Here is a 20,365-nt window from a genome sequence, read left to right on the forward strand (position 1 = left end):
TCAACAACCATATCTTTTGTTTTAGATATGTTCAGCTGGAGATAAGACTCCTCACACCACTGAACAAAGTCATCAATGACTGGACCGTGGTTAATTTCACCCTCTTTCAGTAAGCTGATAATAACAGAGTCATCTGCATATTTAATAATGACCCTGTTTTCATGTCTGCCCTGACACATATTTTAGGTATTAGCCAATGAGCGCGCAGATTCACAGTAAGATCTTATCACGTCATTCTTTTAAACTAAAACATCGACAGTAAAACTGTAACGTGTCCTGTGATCTATAAACACTCTGTGATGAATAATCTGAAGTCATTTTGAGCCTGACAGTAGTTTCCTGTCACAGAGCAGAAGCTGCAGGCAGTTTTTGGCACCTTTATATTTAATTTATTCCAAAATAAATCAATAAAAGTAGAAAAGAACTCTCAGTGACATTAAAAATCTATTTTTAAAGACAGATGTGACCAAGTGCAACAAATATAAGATGACATGTTTACAGATATTTGAAGTATTGATCATATGTAGAACACAGAGCAGGTCCAATAACAGAGTCATCCTGCTCACAAACAGCAGTTTGGTTTCATGAGCTCACTTCCTGCAGTGATCCTCAGCTTCTCTCCAAAGGAGCCGTAACATGTGGGCTCCTCACCATGATGATGATCCCAAACACACGGAGTTCCTTCATCCACCTGATCATGTACTTATTAAATAATGTGATGGTTTTGGAGTTTTTTAAAGACTTTGAGCCTCTAAAATAACTGGTTTGGACTTTAGGGCCAAAGCTCCAACATTAGAAAGCCGTCAGTGTGATGCTTCCAGTACAACAGCACCTCTGAGTGTGTGTGTTTACCTCTCAGACTAACTCCACCCTGACATCAAGAAGATGGAGGAAGAGGACGGAGCAGCATCTGCAGCATCCAGCTGTGTGTCTGTGAGGAGTGACGGGGTTACACAAACACCTCCACCTTACAGTCATGGACCTGCAGCAATAATGTAAGAACACTACTAACTTTATTAGTCATTTCAACATAACCATGACAGAATCATTGATCTGTGATTGGTTCAAACTGTTTGATCTGAGTTTGCTTTTTATTGACTTGTTTTCTTGCTAAGATCTGAACTCTGTAAGTTTAAGTGAAGTCAGTGCAGCAGAATCAGAGAGAAGAGCTGAGAACAAACTGAGTTCATTCAGAGACAGAAAAACTGGCTGATGATTGGCTGACCTGTCAGCGTTATGAGGCAGACACAATATCACAGAGGGATCAGCTGATCATATGGCTGTCAGAGAGAACTGATCAGTTATTGATGTTTGTGTTTGCAGATGTCAGAGGTCACAGTCTCCAGCATCCAGCTGTGTGTCTGTGAGGAGTGACTGGTCCAAAGAAATACTTCCTCCATATTTCAGTAATGAACCTGCAGCAACAATGTTCTTCAATCATGGAGCTCAGCTGACCATGTAAGAGAGCTGCTGACTCAGAGTTCAAAGGTTGTTTCTATAAATGTTCTGCCAGTGACATCATAACTTAACCTAACACTGGTCTGTGTATGAAGTATCATTTAGTGGCAGTTGTTAAAGTTGTATAATGATGATGCTAGTTTGGGGTGTATTTTCCTGCTGATGCAAATGCATCTACTTTGCCCTTTGTCTGGTGCTTTGGACAAAGACGTCCAATGAAACTCAGAACAACACAGTTTGCACCACCAGCAGGCAGAGGAAGTGGCTGACATCCAGAAATCCTACCAGTGGCTGAACAAAGCTGGACTGAAAGACAGCACAGAGGCACTAATCATGGCAGCACAGGAACAAGCTCCGAGCACAAGACCCATAGAGCCCGGGGTCTACATGGCTCTTTTTGGGGGGGTTGTGTTGTATTAATAGTGACTTTGTTTCTTTGGACCTGACCAAAATCTTTTGTTTTTCAGTTCAGTTGCAACATTGACTAACACTAATGCAGGGGTCGACAACCTGCGGCTCTTTAGTCCTTACAGTGCGGCTCCTCGTGGTTTGGGAAAATAAATTAGAAGTATTTAGCTGAAGTGTATTTTATTTATGTTATTTTTTAACTTGTAGTTCTAAATTGGAAGATTATTGTGATATTGAAATATAAAAAGAAAATTATATTTTTAATTTTTTCATCATTCAAATAAGCGTCACACTCGTGGAAGCCGGTGTACCCGCCGAAACGCCGTGCATTTATCGAGACTTTCAGCCCCAGGAAGGCCAATTATGGATCTTGGATCCACATTATGTCAGCAGCTGTTCTCCACTGTGAACTATGTTAAAAACAAACACCGCTCACGCCTCACAGACGACAGCTTACAGTCCTGTAAAGATGAAAGTGACTTCGTACAGCCCCGACCTGCAGACGCTGTGCGCAGAGGTTCAGGAGCAGAAGTCCCGTTGTAAACATATCACGGCAGACCCGACGATGTTTGCATGAACACGCTTTTCAGCTTCTCTTTATTGACCACTTTTCACACACGGTTGCTGTACGCACACAGCCGGCTGTAGCTTTGCAGCTCACAGCCCGACACACACCAACACAACAGCACAGACGTTAAGGCGGCGAGGCGTGATTGCGGGTGCCGCTCAGGTGCGTCCGCCTCCCCTGCAGCGGTGCTGCAGACCACGCCCCGCCACACACATTAACCAGGTAAAATACATATTTAGGCAGAATTTTGCAAATATCTATTTTTCATCTTTCAGCAGCATAGAGCTTTTTTTCCAATTGTTTTTTAAAAGTCAGGTCAAGGCTCCAAAAGCCCAAAGGAGATATAAGGGTGGCGGCTCACAGCAGTTTTTGTTTGCTACATCATTTTAGTTCAGCTGGGTGTCTTTCCTTTGGTTATATTTCTTTAAGAGTTCAAATGTGTTCATTACATAAATAACCTGTAATTTTCTCTGTAGCACTTCATGGATTTCATAAGCAACACACCTTAGTTGTTCACACAAAGCATAAAGGTAAAAACAGTATATACAGTGTTATCTTCATTCTAGACGTCAAAAAGTATTTGTGGCTCCCAGTGTTTTCTTTTGCGTGGAAACTGGCTCCAAATGGCTCTTTGGGTCCTGAAGGTTGCTGACCCCTGACCTAATGGTATATTTTTTTTAGCTGGATCGTTCTATAAAAACATGAATCAAATCTGAGAAAAGTTTCCACCTGACCTGTTGAATGTTATTGAAGCCAGAAGTTTGCCTTCATACTGTGTTTCTTGCATGCCTTTTGTGGTGTACTAATTGATGTGAAATGAATGCAATGTGGTTGTATTTGCAGAGGTCAGAGGTCACAGTCTCCAGTATCCAGCTGTGTGTCTGTGAGGAGTGACTGGTCCAAAGACAATCCTCCACTCTTCAGTGATGAACCTGCAGCAACAACGTTCTTCAATCATGGAGCTCAGCTGACCATGTAAGAGAGCTGCTGACTCATTTACAGGTGTTTGAAATTCTGTGACCACTTTGTAATTTTAGTTTATATTTTAAAAGTGTTTTTATTTGTAGTTGCCTGTATTTTTATTACACTGTGTGTAACGTGGTGGTTTGTGCTGTTTGGGATTGTTTTGGTGTATTTGTGTCAGAACATCAGATAAATGATTTCATCACATTTTAAAAGAAAGTATCAGGATAATAATCTGAACTGAGTCATCAGAAATAGAAAGATGGTCTCAACAGGCCACTGAGCTGATCTCCAAAGAAATGCAGAAGATTGAAGAGTCCGAGGCTGTTTATTTGTCACAGGCATCGTCATACACGTACAACACAGTGAAATGTGCTGAGCTGCTCCTGTGACTGGACAAAACATTATAAACAATCATTAAATGAAATAATGAAACATTGTGCAGATGTAATGTTAAAGTGCTTTGTGCCACATTAGCACAGCATGTACTGACAGAGCAGTGCAAGCAGAACAAAGCAAATGAGCAAAGTGATGTAAAGAGAGTAACTGAACAGAGTGAGCAGAGTAATATCAGCAGTAATGAAGCAGCAGGATCAGTGTAGCAGCGTGTGACGTCATAATGAATCAGGTATGATCTGAAATATGACAGTGAGACAAGAACATGATGTAAGGTCCTGTTTAAACCCTGATGGTGATGCTATGAGGGGAGCATGTTCTGATTTAGGACTTGGATGGTCTGAGGATAGAAGCTCCTCTCTGTTTGTGTCCTGATGGTGCAGAAGCTTCTGCCTGATTGGCTCTGTGATGAAGGCTTTTACTGTGGAGTTTGTAGGCTGATCACTCTGTGTTTAATAAGACAGGCAGGAACAGCAAAGGAAACTTGGATTCTGAACTCAAACACAAGTTTCTCCACTTTGACTTTTCTCTGTGACCATCAGAGCTTCTACACAGTGTCATCAAATCTGGATGTTTGTCACTGACAGTCAATGATTTTAGTGATAAAGAAATGTGTTCACAGAGGGAGGAAGAGGAAGAGGAGTGGTGTCTGTGAGGAGGAGCAGCTGTCCTGCTGTGCTTTGTGTCAGGACGTCCTGAAGGATCCAGTCTCTACCAGCTGTGGACACTGGTTCTGCAGACAGTGCATCTCCTCATACTGGGACCAGTCTGCTTCATCAGGAGACTGGTCCTGTCCCCAGTGTGGAGAAAGATCCAGAAGCAGAGCTGGACTGCAGACAGCCAGTCAGAGCAGCTGTGTACAAAGTAAGACTGAACATCTGTCTGCTGATGGACTCATTTCTGAAAACTGGACTTCTTGTTGTTGTTCAGACATTGAAGAGTTTTCTTTCTGTTTTTCTTTCTTTCAGCAGATGTTGGTCTGCAGGAGGTTTTAGATGAACATAAGATCAGTATGAGGAGGAGATGTGAACGTGTGACTGAAGGAAGTGATGAAACAGGAAGTAGAACCCTCCTCAACAGGATCTACACTGAGCTCTACATCACAGAGGGACAGAGTGAAGAGGTTCATAGCCAACATGAGGTGAGGCAGCTGGAGACAGCTTCCAAGATGGACGCCCTCCATGACACTCCAATCAGGTGCCAGGACATCTTTAAAGCCTTACCTGACCAACAGAGACCCATCAGAGTGGTTCTGACCAACGGCGTGGCTGGTGTTGGAAAAACCTTCTCAGTGCAGAAGTTCACTCTGGACTGGGCAGAGGGCTTGGAGAACCAACATGTCAGTGTGGTGGTTCTGCTTTCATTCAGGGAGCTGAACCTGATCAGAGAGGAGCAGTACAGTCTTCTGGAGCTGCTCCATGTTTTCCATCCAACATTACAGAAGGTCACAGCAGAGAAGCTGGCTGTCTCTCAGCTTTTGTTCATCTTTGACGGCCTGGATGAAAGCAGACTTTCATTGGATTTCACCAACAGGAAGCTGCTGTCTGATGTCACACAGAAGTCATCAGTCAGCCAGCTGCTGACAAACCTCATCCAGGGGAATCTGCTTCCCTCGGCTCTCGTCTGGATAACTTCCCGACCTGCAGCGGCCAATCAGATCCCTCCTACATGTGTTGACAGGCTAACAGAAGTACGAGGCTTCACTGACGCCCAGAAGGAGGAGTACTTCAGGAGGAGATTCAGTGATGAAGAGCTGTCCAGCAGAATCATCTCCCACATGAAGACATCCAGGAGCCTCCACATCATGTGTAGAATCCCAGTCTTCTGCTGGATCACTGCTACAGTTCTGGAGCACATGTTGACTACAGAGCAGAGAGGAGAGCTGCCCAAGACCCTGACTGACATGTACTCACACTTCCTGCTGGTTCAGACAAAGAGGAAGAAGAACAAGTACCACGAGGGACATGAGACGAGTCCACAGGAGCTGACGGAGGCTGACAGGGAAGTTCTTCTGAAGCTGGGGAGGCTGGCGTTTGAACATCTGGAGAAAGGAAATATCATGTTCTACCAAGAAGACCTGGAGCAGTGTGGTCTGGATGTGACAGAGGCCTCGGTGTACTCAGGAGTTTGTACAGAGATCTTCAAAAGAGAGTGTGTGATCTTCCAGAAACCAGTCTACTGCTTTGTTCATCTGAGCATCCAGGAGTTTCTGGCTGCAGTCTACATGTTCCACTGTTTCACCAACAGGAAGTCAGAGGTGCTGAAGGACTTCCTGGGAAAAAAATACAAAGAGTCATCTCTGGATGATTTCCTTAAACGAGCCATGGAGAAATCCCTCCAGAGTAAAAATGGCCACCTGGACTTGTTTGTCCGCTTCCTTCATGGCCTCTGTCTGGAGTCCAACCAGAGACTCTTAGGAGGTCTGCTGGGTCAGACAGAGAACAGTCCAGAAACCATCCAGAGAGTCATCAAGAACCTGAAGAATAACAAGAAGTTTAAATCCTCTCCTGACAGAAGCATCAACATCTTCCACTGTCTGATGGAGATGAACGACCTCTCAGTACATCAGGAGATCCAAGAGTTCCTGAAGTCAAAGCAAAGGTCAAAGAAACTCTCTGAGATCCACTGCTCAGCTCTGGCCTTCATGCTGCAGATGTCAGAGGAGGTTCTGGATGAGTTTGACCTGCAGAAGTACAAAGCTTCAAAGGAGGGACGACTGAGACTGATTCCAGCTGTGAGGAACTGCAGAAAGGCTCGGTGAGTCCAGATGTGATCATTACATCATTGATCAGTGTCGGTTAATAGTTTAATCTTTAAATTAAAAACACAGTCCTTGGTTATAAAGTGCTTTACAAACACCAACATTACGGCTAACAGCTGTTTCAGTGCAGCTAGCCAAACAACAAAGAGCCACTTGCTGCTAAAGACAGAGTGAAAGTGGACGGTATATCCTCCATTCTTCATGTAAAACACATGCAATGAATTGTAATGCACCATCTGTGTTTACCTTCATGCAGTTTTCGCTTTATGGTGGACTTGGATATTTAAATGTTTACCTCCTGGAGAGTCTTGTTCACTTGATTAGTTTTTGTGAAGGGGATTCTCCTCACCCCGTCTCCAAGGGAGACACCAGCTACCCTTCAGAGAAAATTTATTTGCCCCACTGGTAACCATGATCTGGTTCTTCCCGTCACTGCCCACAGCTCGTGACCATAGGTGAGGGCAGGGACGTAGATCGACCGGTAAATTGAGAGCTTCGCTGTCACGCTCAGCTCTCTCTCTTCACCACGACAGACCGGTACAGCGTCCACCTCACTGTTACCGCAGCAACAGTCTGTCTGTTGATTCCTGCTCCCCTCCCCCTTCTTTACACGACCCTGAGATACTCAGACTCCTCCACCTGGGGCAGGAACGTCTCTGACCCAGAGTGGGCACTCCACCCTTTCCCAGCTGAGGACCATGGCCTCAGATGCTGATCCTCATTCACACGGCTTCACACTCTGCTGAGAACAGCTCCACTGTGAGCTGCAGGCCATCACCTGATGAAGCCAACAGAACCACATCCTCTGTGAAAACAGAGACCCGACTCTGGCTGTATCCCAATTCAGGGTCTGAAGCCTTAAAGGACGCATTTTAAGGCCGATTACATCACAGCGACGGGACGAAGGTCGCTGCTCGAAATGCGGCCCTCAAATGCGTCCTTAATTTCGCTGAATTTTAAGGACATGGCGGTGTAGACTTCATATAGTATACTACTATACTATACACTATTATTAGTATAGTATACTACTATACTATACACTATTATTAGTATAGTCTACTATTATACTATACACTATTATTAGTGTAGTCTACTATTATACTATACACTATTATTAGTGTAGTCTACTATTATACTATACATATCTGTTTTTAACAGGGAATCTTGATCCTGTTACATTTGACTTCTGTTGAGCTTCTTGAATTGTCACCTTCAGTTCCTTTCCTTTACTCTTCCAGTGTCTTTGGTTTAAATGTATTTACCCTGATAACTGCATATGAAACAGTTCACCTCTTTTCACTCACTATTATCTGTTTGCCATAAAAGTGTTGGTGATGTGTTGGGAGAATCATTATTTTCAGTCTCTTCTTATAAACATAGTGAGGCAAAGATGTGGGTCGTGGTCCCTGATAATCAGATGTGTCTGTGTTCTGTTACATGTGACGTTAGAGAGGTTTTAGTGGAGATAAAAACAGGACCAACATCACTCGTGACTGCTTTCCTGTCTTCAGTGTGTTTACTGTTGGAGCTCGTCCTCCTGTTGCATCTGTCACAGCTGTTACGCTCCTCTGTGACTCCTCCTCTATCTGCTGTGACACTGCAGGAGTTTTTGGTCATGGCGTGTGAATAACTGCCGAGGTCGGCTAGGACGACGCCACCACTCGTTGTCAGACCCTGTCACGCTGTCTGTTTTCATCTTTAGCCGAGGTTATTAAGAACTTCAAAATGAAACCAGTCTCTGTTTTCAGTCTCCGCCCTCTTTTGCAGCTTTGAGCCAGGTTGTAACACCTGTTAAAGTCACCACCTGTTGTGACCGGGGAGTGAGATGAGTGTGAGAAAGATGAAAACAACGTCTCATTCTGACTAGTTACTGGGAACTGATGTGTGATGATGCAATAACAAAGATGACTGTTTCTATGATTTTCTGTTTTCTTAATTGTTTTTATTGATGATAAGGACAGGCAGAGGAGATTGGATGGATTTACTTCGTTTTATTATTTTGCACTGAAATGGAGTCCAGTGTACAGTCCTTGGCGTTGCACATTTTAATATGTTTTAGCTGAGACTGTAGTGGGCACTCTTTAAATGTCGGGTCAGTTTGTCACGTTAGAGCCTATTTGTGCCTGTTAGTGCTGACGATGACTTCAGACCGAGCTGACTGAGGGGTCTAAGCTCATGATGCCACCAGCAACACCCGGGTCATGCTGCAGAGTTTTCAAACCCGACATAATTTACTCAGGTTATATCAGGTGATCTAAGAAAGGCCGCTTAGAAAGAAAAGCGAGTGCACTGCTTTAAGTGTCTTGAAGATGTTTAATCTGAACATTCAGCTTCTTCACTTCTAAAACCAAAAAGTGGAGAGTCCCAGATTTCAGTGTTTTGGTTCAGTTTAATGTAAAAATGGAGATGAAACGCATATAAAGGCTGGTTTACACCACTGAGCCCTGCTCTAAAACACTGACACAGATCTGTCTGTGAAGCTGGCTTTAACAAATAAGAGCTTAAAGTTTTAAAAACATGTTTAGCGCCGAACTGTCCACTTTACTGTCTGTAGCAGGAAGTGGCTGTTTGGCACTGAAACGGGAGAATCCAGCTGTTAGCCGTGATGTTGTGTTTGTAAAGCTCTTCATAAACGAGGACTGTGGAGGAGGAGAGCCTGTGTGAGTCAGGTGGTTCACCGGCCGAGTGTGTCAGCGGCAGAAACAGCTGATCAGCGCCGTTTTATGCAGTAAAATAATCTTTCTGTTCCCAAACACATCCACACAGTTTACAACATAACAGCCCACTACATGCACATCTCACCGCAAACATGCATAAACCTGAACATAAAATATGTCCTGTACCTGTGTGATCTCTTTAAGTAACTCACAGAATATCAACACTAACGCCACAAGTTTGTTGGTATTTTAACATTTTAACCATTGATTTTGAATTAAAACCAACAGTTAAAACATTTTTGCACCAGAGGAAAGAGCAGCAGAAATATTAGGACAGATAAATCATTCTGTCTTCAGTCTCCATGAACAGCATCAACATCCTCTGGTGAAATTTCTCTTTCCTCCTTAAAATTCATTAAATGTCAGTTTAATTCCAGATTAATGGTTAAAACATGTATGTCACATATGAACATGAGGAAATAAAGAAAAGTGACTGATTCAGTTCCATATATGCTCCAGGGAGGCGTTAAGGTTCATTGAAATTGTTCAGTTATTAAAGTTTAATCTGAGCCGAGCTGACTTCCTCAGGAACAAATAAACACCGAGATAAACTTCACCTTACAGATATAATCTAAATGAATCATATCCAATCTCAGAGAGTTGACAGTCAGCTGTGTGCTGGGAGACATGTTTGTCTGCAGTGTACGAGCTCTGACTGCTCTCCAAAAATGTCGGAGTGAATACATTAATATTAAAAGTGTAGCTGGTGACACAGAAACAGAGGATTTAAGAAGTTTAAGTGTAGGTCGGGTCCACACATGTCCAAACACCTGTGCGTAGTCCTGCTTGTTACTGAGAAACGAACACTAATAAAATGGCCATAAGGCCAAAGCAATGGTTTTGACTGGTGTTGACCCCGCCCCCACCCTGAGTGTGGATGCTGAGAGAAGGGCCAGCTGTGAATATGAGGCTGTGGGAGCAGATGGAGAGAGAGTATGTCGGGGTATCCCAGTACAAGCTTTACTGGGGTCAGAAATTAGACAGACTCCAGTTCCTTTGTTTGATTTATCTAGTTTGATGTTAGGAAAGAGATTCATGAGATGGAAAAACCTCCCAGTCTACTGAGATTCAGAAATGATTTGTACACATGGAAACTCCCTGAGTGGGAACAAAGAGTGTCCTGTCAGGAAGAGCATTTGGAATATGGATGTTGAGGATGTGACAGTGCCTGAAATCCTGCTGCTGTTCTGAACCATAGTTTCTGATCTGAAGGTCAAACAGAGTCATGATGGTTGTTTCTATTTGTTCCTTTTTACTTTAGTTCCCCTGAAATCAGATGTGATATCAGCAGCTCTGAGTTCATTCATCATTATTGTCCAGTGATGAGATTTCTGCTCCGTTTGGTGACAGTCAGCAGATTTTTCCTGAGTGTGGACGTGAACAGTCGTACCTGACAGCAGCAGGTAGCAAACAGAGATCGTCTTTCCAGCTGGAACTCTTCACTGAGCTGAACTCATTCAAAATGTTCTGGATTCAAGACAGGAAACAGTCCAAATGTGTGTCTTCACTCTGACTCTGGATCAGATCTCACTGACAGACTGTGGACATTATGGAAGCCTAAATGTGACGCCATCTTCCTCCTTCATCTGCAGATTAAAGCCAAACAAAGATTCTCATTAAAAGTCTGCAGGTCTGAGAGAGACTCAATCGTTGTGTCATGTCAAACACAGTAAGAGGAGCTGAAGCACAGATGTGAAGAGCAGATGTTCATCAGATTATGACCTCACTCTGTTTTGTCTTCATATACATTCAGTCTGTGTTTATAATGCAGACTTTCTGCTTTTATAATAACACATTTTATATTTTCTGTAATCACAGACTGGCTGACTGTGGACTCTCAGAGACTCACTGTGAAGTTGTGGCCTCGGCCCTGAAGTCCATCCCCTCCCATCTGACAGAGCTGGAGATGAGTAACAACGAGCTGCAGGATTCAGCAGTGAAGCTTCTGTGTGCTGGACTGGAGAGTCCAAACTGTCGACTGGAGACTCTGAGGTGAGTTCACTGACTGCAGCTGTTGTTGTTTTTCTATATTTCAGGCTGCAGAGACTTTGAGGTTGTGTGGAAACAGACAGAGAAAAGAAAGACATGAATGTCAAAGCTAATAAAGGTGAAGTTAGGAGCTGTGATGATGTTCATGTATCAGAAGCTGATCTGGCTGCTACAGAGACGACCCACACAGCTGCTGTGGTGAGGTTTGTGTTAAAGCAGAGGAACACAGGCCCAAACGTGACAGCAAAGCAGGTTTCAGGCTCTGTGAGAGGATTTCAAACAGAAGCTGGAGAAGAGAAAGGACTACAGAAAGAAGGCAGCTGAGACCAGTCCAAGTGTTTCCATGGAGCCCAGTCTAACATTCATTTATACACTAACGTACAGAAGTGAACGGGAAAATGAATCCATAGTTTCAAATGTAGAAATAGTTCTCAGTTCATTTACAGAGTTTAATACAGTTCATGAGGAAATGTTCAAAACAGCAGCTGAGAAGAAACCTGCTTCACAAAGTTGGATCCAATTCCAATAGTTTGTGATGCACTTTAACGCAGCGTGAGCAGTTCACTGCCTAACCCCACAGAGACTGTCAGTCTTGACTTTTCTTTATTGCTATTGGCTGTCAGTGAGATTTCAGAGCAATCAGAGACTGTGGGTCTGTGTATGAAGTATAATTCATGTGCAGTTGTTGAAGTTGTAGAATGAGAAATGGCAGTTTGGGGTATTTCCTGCTTTCATTGTCCTGCTTGAAAATGTTTATTGACGTGTGAATTCATTCTTCAACGCTCGATTCTGCCTGAACAACGAGAAACTTTGCTTATTTTTGTGTAACACAATTCAAAGTAGGGCTGGGTATCGTCACTGATTTCTAGAATCGATTCGATTCAATTCGATTGGAATCTGGGAAATGTTGCCTCAGACAGTCAGAAATATTATAATTCAGATCAGTATATTTACATATTTTTGTATCTATAAAAGGGAAGCTGGCACTTTCGAGACTTTATCAAAGGTGTGAGCATCACAGCAGAGGCCTTTGTGTCAAAGTAGCTGAAGATAAAACACAGAAAAACATGAAGCGGATTTTCCTGGGATTTTATAAAAATATTCTGCAGTAGATCAAAAACACATAAACATTACCTGATGCTGCTGAAGTGAAGCAGAGCAAAGTTACACCGTTTTTATTACAAACACAGTGTTTTGCAGTTTTGCATAATTTTAAAAAGTTTAAATTTGTTCAGTATTGAACGGCAGAAATAAGGCTTTCTTTTCGAAAGTAAGTAAAAGGAAAAAAAACAGCGTCCGACAGCGCTGTAAACAACGGTAGACTTGTGCGTAACAAGCAAGCGAATAATGCAGAAAACAGATTTTTAGATGGGAAACTGTTCTTGAAGTACAAAGAGAGAGAGAGAGAGAGCTGTGCATGAAGTGTGATTTTATCCTGGTGGAAGCAAAACAGCAAAAGTCAGAGTGAGTTCATGACGATGTTTATGTGAAGCGTAGTTTGGATCTTCTTTTGCTGCTGGTTCAGTCAATATTGTTTGGAGAGAGATAAAACTAACAGCTTTAGAATCAGTGTAAAAAGGACGTAATAGAATAGAATAGAATAGCCTTTATTGTCATTGTACAGAGTACAACGAAACTGGAGTGCCACTCCCTTGGTGCAAGATTCAAAAATAAATATAAATGTAAAATATAAAAAGTACAATAAAACAATCGCAAGTAAGGCAAGGCAAGGCAAGTTTATTTGTATAGCACAATTCAACAACAAGGTGATTCAAAGTGCTTTACAGAGACATTAGAAACAAGAACAAATAAAAAGCATGATTTAAAATTGAATAAAACAAGCAAATAAACTAACTAACTAGTTAACAAACAAACAAACAAACAACAGTATATAAAATCAAAACAGATAAAATCAGAACAGTAGATAAAATCAGTAGTTAAATGTAAGTTTTGAAATTTAAGCTTAAAGTGTGGATTTGGTGCTTTATTCAAATGCAGCTGAGAACAGGTGAGTCTTCAACCTGGATTTAAATAAACTGAGTGTTTCAGCTGATCTGAGGCTTTCTGGGAGTTTGTTCCAGATATAAGGAGCATAAAAGCTGAATGCAGCTTCTCCGTGTCTGGTTCTGACTCTGGGAACTGATAAAAGACCGGATCCAGATGACCTGAGGGATCTGGATGGTTCATACTGGGTCAGGAGGTCATTGATGTATTTTGGTCCTAAACCATTCAGAGCTTTATAGGCCAGCATCAGAACTTTAAAGTCTATCCTCTGACGGACAGGCAGCCAGTGTAAGGACCTCAGAGCTGGACTGATGTGGTCCACTTTTTTGGTCTTAGTGAGGACTCGAGCAGCAGAGTTCTGAATGAGCTGTAGTTGTCTGACTGATTTTTTAGGTAGACCTGTAAAGATGCTGTTACAGTAATCAAGCCTACTAAAGATGAATGCATGGACTAGTTTTTCCAGGTCCTGTTGAGACATCAGATCTTTTATCCTTGAAATATTCTTGAGGTGATAGTAAGCTGACTTTGTTATTGTCTTAATGTGTTTTTCTAAGTTTAGGTCTGCATCCATCACTACACCCAAATTTCTCGCCTGGTTTGTGGTTTTTAGATGTATAGATTGAAGTTCTCTGGTGACCTGTAATCGTTTTTCTTTGGCGCCAAAGACTATTACCTCAGTTTTGTTTTTGTTTAGCTGGAGAAAATTGTGGCACAACCAGTCATTGATTTCCTCAATGCATTTACCAAGAGCCTGTACAGGGCCTCGGTCTCCTGGTGACATTGTGATATATATTTGTGTGTCATCTGCATAGCTGTGATAGTTTATTTTGTTGTTGTTTATAATCTGTGCCAGTGGGAGCATGTAAATGTTAAACAGAGGGGGTCCCAAGATGGAACCTTGGGGAACTCCACATGTGATACTTGTCTGCTCAGATGTGAAGTTACCTATTGATACAAAGTATTTCCTGTTTTCTAAGTATGTTTTGAACCAGTTTAGTACAGTTCCTGAAAGACCTGTCCAGTTCTCCAGTCGTTTGAGTAATATGTTGTGGTCAACTGTATCAAATGCTGCACTGAGATCCAGTAAAACTAGGACTGACATTTTTCCACTGTCTGTATTCAGACATATGTCATTAAACACTTTGGTCAGAGCGGTTTCAGTGCTGTGGTTCTGTCTAAAACCTGACTGGAAGGCATCGTAGCAATTATTCTGTTTTAAGAAGTAACTGAGCTGTTGAGAAACTGCTTTTTCAATGATCTTACTTAAAAACGGGAGATTTGAGATCGGCCTGTAGTTGTTCATTTGTGTCTTGTCAAGATTGTCCTTTTTCAGTATAGGTTTGATTACAGCAGTTTTTAGTGATTCTGGAAACACACCTGATAATAAAGAAAAGTTGACGATCTGTAACAGGTCTGACTCTAAAGTCTTTGAGACCTTTTTGAAAAAACTTGTTGGCAGGACATCTAAACAGCAGGAGGAGGAGTTCAGTTTACCTAAGATGTCCTCCAGGTCTTTGCTGTTAATAGGTTGAAACTGTTTCATGGTGTTTAAACAGTTTTTTGGTGGACACAGTACATATCCTGGATCTGCTGTTGATGTACCAATTGCTTGTCTAATTTTTTGGATTTTTTCAGTGAAGAATTTGGCAAAGTCATTGCAGGCCATGGTCGAATGAAGTTCAGCTGCCACTGACACAGGAGGGTTTGTTAGCCTGTCAACTGTAGAAAATAAGACCCGAGCATTATGGCTGTTTTTAGTGATGATGTCAGAGAAGTAGGACCTCCTTGCATTCCTCAGTTGTAAATTATAATTGTGAAGTTTCTCTTTATAAATGTCATAATGAACCTGGAGGTTTGTTTTTCTCCATCTGCGCTCAGCTTTCCTACACTCTCTTTTTTCATTTTTCACCAGTGTGGAGTTTCTCCATGGAGACTTTTTCCTTCCAGAGATAACCTTCACCTTAATGGGAGCAATAGTGTCCATTACATTTAACATGTTAGCATTGAAGCTATTGACGAGCTCATTGACTGACCCTCTGGGCAGGTCAGGTGTTAATGGGAAGACCTGGTTAAAAATTGCACTACTGTGTTCAGTTATACACCGTTTTGTGATCACTGTTGTTGATATATTTGTGTGGGCTGAGATTTTACTTTCAAAGAAAACACAGTAATGATCAGACAGGCCCACATCAGACACAGTAACCTTTGAAATGCTCAGGCCTTTGGAGATCAGTAGGTCAAGAGTGTGTCCTCTATTATGTGTGGCCTCTGTTACATGCTGATCAGCCCAAAGTTGCCCAGAGTGTTACTCAGGTCTTTAGTCCCTTTGTCCTGAGGGTTGTCCACATGGATGTTAAAATCCCCAGCAATAATTACACAGTCAAAATCATCACAGATCACAGACAGCAGTTCACTGAGGTCATTAAAAAAGTCTGTGCAGTATTTGGGAGGCCTGTAAACATTAAGAAACACAACTTTGGATGGGGCCTTCAGCTGTAAAGCCACATATTCAAAAGACTGAAAACTTCCAGGAGATAGCTGCTTACATTGAAATGATTCATTAAATAAGACAGCAACCCCTCCTCCTCTCCTGCTCGCCCTGACCTCACTGATAAAACTGTAGTTAGGAGGGGTCGTCTCGATGAGAACAGCTCCACTGTTACTTTGGTCCAACCAAGTTTCAGTTAAAAACATAAAATCAAGGCTGTGCTCAGTGATTAAATCATTAATTAAAAATGTTTTCCCAGCTAGAGATCTAATGTTTAATAAAGCCAACTTAAGTGTTTTAGAGGTATTACTTGTCCCCTCGTGTTTGGGAGCAGTCTGTGGCACACAAGGTATGTTTACTATGTTTAAAGATCTTTTAGAGTGCAGCTCTCTGTGTTTTGACCAGGCCACATGTCTCCTGTCACCTAAAAGTACAGAAATTTTAAAACCTTCTAGTAAACAGGGTCCCAGCTTCTCCTGGGAAAAGTCACCACTGCCATAATCCTCACAGCCCGGACCCTTCACACATCACGCATCAGACTGCGGAGACAGGGCATGAAGAGGAACTAAGGGGGGCGAGGCTGGGCAATGTGACTTCGATTGCTCTGTTGAGGGTGGGGCTCGATGGCGAACCTTTGGCCGCTCTGGTGGGGGGTTTATGGGGGACAAAAAGGGATTGGGACGGGGGGTAGATCTGAGCCCAGCATTGACCCGCTCCATCATCTCCTCAGTGAATTTCAGGTGTGGGGAGGAGGGAGAAAGGGAGGGGGAGGAGGGTGATGGCCTGTCAGGGGTTTGGGGGACTGGGGAAGGTCGTGGTCCCTTGTCCTGGTCGTTGGTGTTGTTGAGAGAGTTGGAGGCAAATAGGGACCCCTCTTCTTGCCTTAGATGTCTCTCCTTTCTGAGGCTCTTCCTCAGATGCCATGGATGTCTCTCCTTTCTGAGGCTCTTCCCGGGTGGGGGCAAATGGAGCTCCTCCTCAAGGTTTCTGCTGGGCTTTGTCTGTTCTTGGAGTACTGTTTGTTCCTCTTTATGAGATAACTCCTCGTTTATCTCAGCCTTGGCACCAAGCACGGATGGATGACGTATGGAATAAAACAAGTTGGAGGTGAACAGTTTCACCCCTGACTTGTTAAAATTAAATCCATTTGCTTTAAACAGATGCCTGCGTTCCCAAAAAATATTAAAGTTGTCGATAAAGTGCACTGAGTGGTCAGCACATGCTGATATAAGCCATTTATTCAGTGTAAACAACCTGCTGAATCTCTCGTCTCCTCCTCTGACCGGCGGTACAGGTCCACTGATGAATACAGCTGCATTCAGAGAGTTTACAGTATTTAATAATCCAGTAAAGTCCCGTTTCAGAACCTCCGACTGTTGTTTGGACACATCGTTTGACCCTGTATGCAGAACAATGTTTGTCACAGTTGGATATTCATCTGCAATTTGAAGAATTCTCTCCTTCCGGTTGTTGACCATATCGTTAGGAAAGCAGAGGACTTTAGTGTTCTTACCGCACATCCTTTGTACATCCTTTACGGCAGAGTCACCCACAATCAGAGTTTCAGGCCTAGCCTTTAGCTTTCCCTGTGGCCTTTCACTTTTCAACAGATTTTCAGACCTTATTTCGCTGCTTTTAGATGGATGGTTGTCCGATATAGATCCAGGGTCCTTTGATAGTGGAGCAAATCTGTTCTGCAGTTTCACATTCAGTTGTTTTGGAGGTTTGTTGTTAACCTTCCTATTCACGGTTGTCCAGTCCTGTTTCCTCCCGTATACAGGGGTAGAAGAGCTTCTCTGTCTCGTAGGAAGTGAAGGCCAGTCGGTTTCAGAGATTTCAGCTCGCTGTGCCCTGCCTGTGATACGTCCTCCCCCTTCCAGGAGACATGATTTATGTCTTTGTTTTGCACCAAGACAGTCTAAGGGGGGATTATCACTTGAGGATTTATAATAATGCACAGAGTCTACTTTCTTGGTCATGTTATCTGTGCTCCTTAGCTGTGTACTAGCTTGCTCATCGCCATTGTTTTGAATCAAAGGCAAGGTTGTTTCATTTCCACACAGTCCATTTACCTCCACGTTTACTTCTAAGCGATGAATTTTTGTCTCCAGTACTGCAATCTTCTGCAGGAGGCTGTGGTAGTCATCTGTGGAGAGGGAAGGCATCTTGTTGCTAGTTAGCCTAGCGGTTAGCACCTTTCCAGGCTATTGAGGCTGCTCGGTGCCCAGACGCTGTAATCAGGCTTCAGCTGTGTCTAGGCCACAGACACACGGAGCGCTGAGGATAAGGTAACCATAAAATGTTGCTGTTTCTGTTAAGAACACTCTAGTCCTAATGATCTACAAGTGTCCAGAAGTTATCGCAGGTAAGCTCACACGGAAAAAAGGGAAAAAATCAGCATAAAAATCAATATAAGAAGCAAAGCATTCAAGAGCAAAGTATTCAAACAATAGTAAGTAAGATATATGCAGGATAGCAGCATTACTATAATGACAGTATGAATAGCAGCATAATATAATGGCAGTGACGGTATGGTATAGCTAAGCAGGTTCAAACAGGTTAAACACAAAGCGCGGAGCCGCCGAAACATCAGAATCAGCGAGCTGTCGGCTTTCAACCCCGACCGTGTCCGTGTCATCGGGTGAGAAAAGCGACATCTCACTGATTCTGATTCGCGGGTCGCGCTGTGTGTTTAAGTCTTTGTGCAGAATCCGTGTTCCTGCTCTCATTTACTGTCTTAGCTGTTGTTGAGATTTTGTGAGATTTCACCAGAAATTCTGGAATTTCAAGCAAAATAAATTTATATTAAAAAATAGATTCAGGATTTTAATTAATCGATTTTACGTTATCCAAGCCAGAATCGATTTTAATCGATAAATCGATTATAAAAACCCACCCCCTAAAAGCGTCCTATTAGACCCATTAAACACTAACATAGATGAATACTCAGATTTAAACCTTTATTGTTTCACAAAGGGTTAAAAAGGGAACGTCCACAGTTTAGACTGCAGCAGATTTTATTAAAGCAGTTTGACAGGAGCAAAGCGAAAACACAAAGAAGTGTTTCACATATTAATACATATAACATAATAATAAAAGAAAAGCAAAATAATGATAAAAAAGAATGAAAAAGTTGTCCAGAGCAGCAGGATGTCTGAGGTCTGCAGAAACACAAAAACACAGCAGCTAAAAATAGTTGTTGAAAGAAAACGAGGTGGGAGCTGCTGATTCCTGAGCTTTGATACTGGATTAGCTTCAGTAGTTATTCCCATCACTGCTGTAGGAGCTACATTTAGTCACAGCTGATTGTCTCCTTTGACCAATCAGAAGACTACTGTTGTAAAAACAAGCAGACAAAGAACCAATGAGAGTGAAGAACAGGATAAAGAGCTCGTGTGATGGAGGCAAAGCAATAATCAGCAGACTGTAGCAGTTTCTATCTGGATGAAAGTAGAAGGAGCTCAGCGGAGCTCAGTCCCATATCTTTGGTTAGAAACAACATCAGTGATTTCCTACTGCTCGAGATGATTCCAGCAGCTCTCATTACAGCAGCTGATGAGAGAAACAGCTGATGGCTCACAGCTCGTACACTGTTGGATCTCCAGATGTTCACGTGGCTGAAGTCTGTGAAGAAACTGTGGTCCACGTAGTTCACACGGCCTCAGATTGGACCGAGCTCCCTGGATCACTGCAGCATCCTCAGCTGGTACATGGACGTCTCTGCTCCTCAGTCTTGGAGCCCCTGCAGGTCCGTCCACACCACCAGGGTCTTCTCACTCACCTTTCCTTTGTCCTCGTCCTTCATCGGCCGTGCTGTGTCTTTGTTCCTGCGGTGTTGTTCCCACGATGCAGTGCTGATGTTCCCTCCTTGAATGCACAACAAGTACGGTGCTGGTCTTTCTCGGGTGGAGCAGAGACAGATTGAAGTCTTTCAGGCTTTAGTGCCGACTTCCCTGACAGAGGCTGGACTCCATGGTCTGCACAGGAGGCTTCTACACTGTGTGGAGGTGACTCCTGGACTTGAAGACAGGCTGCAGGTACATGTGTGATGAAGAGGAGCTACAGCAGTGTGATGGAGCTGCAGGTGTGAAGGAAGTCCTGCTGTCCTGTCCCACCCTCATCTTTGCTTCCTCTGTCTTCTCTGGACTTGTCCTCCTGTTTCAGAAACAGCACTGCTTCATGCCGAGGGTGGACGGGAGCGTTGGCTCTGATTCTTTTACCGTCCACCACAAGGAGACACTGATGCTGACCTCCTGATTCATCTGCATGTGTTCTGCTTCACACTGCTCACCTCCACCAAAGACTTCACAAACATCTTCTTTCTTTGAGTCCAGTTTGTCCCACAAACACTTCCAAATCTCCTCCTCTGAGATTCTGCAGCTTCTTGCAGTGTGACTCAGCTGACTTCTGACAGACCACAGACTGGCACAGCATCCACATGTGTCTCCTTTCAAACAGGCTCTTGATGTTTCCTCCCACATCATTCTGGCCTCTCAGTCTCCTTTGTTCTCCAGCTCTGTAGCTCCAGCTGGTGAAGCTTCAGTTTTCCATGTTGGTAACAGTAAACTACAGCCTCTGCTGTCAGCTGGGTAACTAAACAGAGCTGCAGCACG

The 20,365-nt window shown here is 43.0% G+C and overlaps 1 protein-coding gene across 1 annotated transcript in view; it reads left to right on the plus strand.

Annotated features, from left to right (window-relative positions):
* The first annotated feature begins 766 nt into the window (after positions 1-766).
* LOC309701484 (NACHT, LRR and PYD domains-containing protein 12-like) overlaps positions 767-20,365 on the plus strand; it is a 1,104,110-nt gene continuing 1,084,511 nt past the window's right edge. The window contains exons 1-2 of the mRNA XM_082525720.1: positions 767-995; positions 1,324-1,458. Coding sequence (XP_082381846.1) covers positions 886-995; positions 1,324-1,458 — 245 coding nt within the window. The 5' untranslated portion in view covers positions 767-885. The remainder of the gene's footprint in view (positions 996-1,323; positions 1,459-20,365) is intronic.

This window comes from Aulonocara stuartgranti (assembly GCF_965226115.1).
Source record: "Aulonocara stuartgranti genome assembly, chromosome: 23".
Taxonomy (NCBI): Eukaryota; Metazoa; Chordata; class Actinopteri; order Cichliformes; family Cichlidae; genus Aulonocara; species Aulonocara stuartgranti.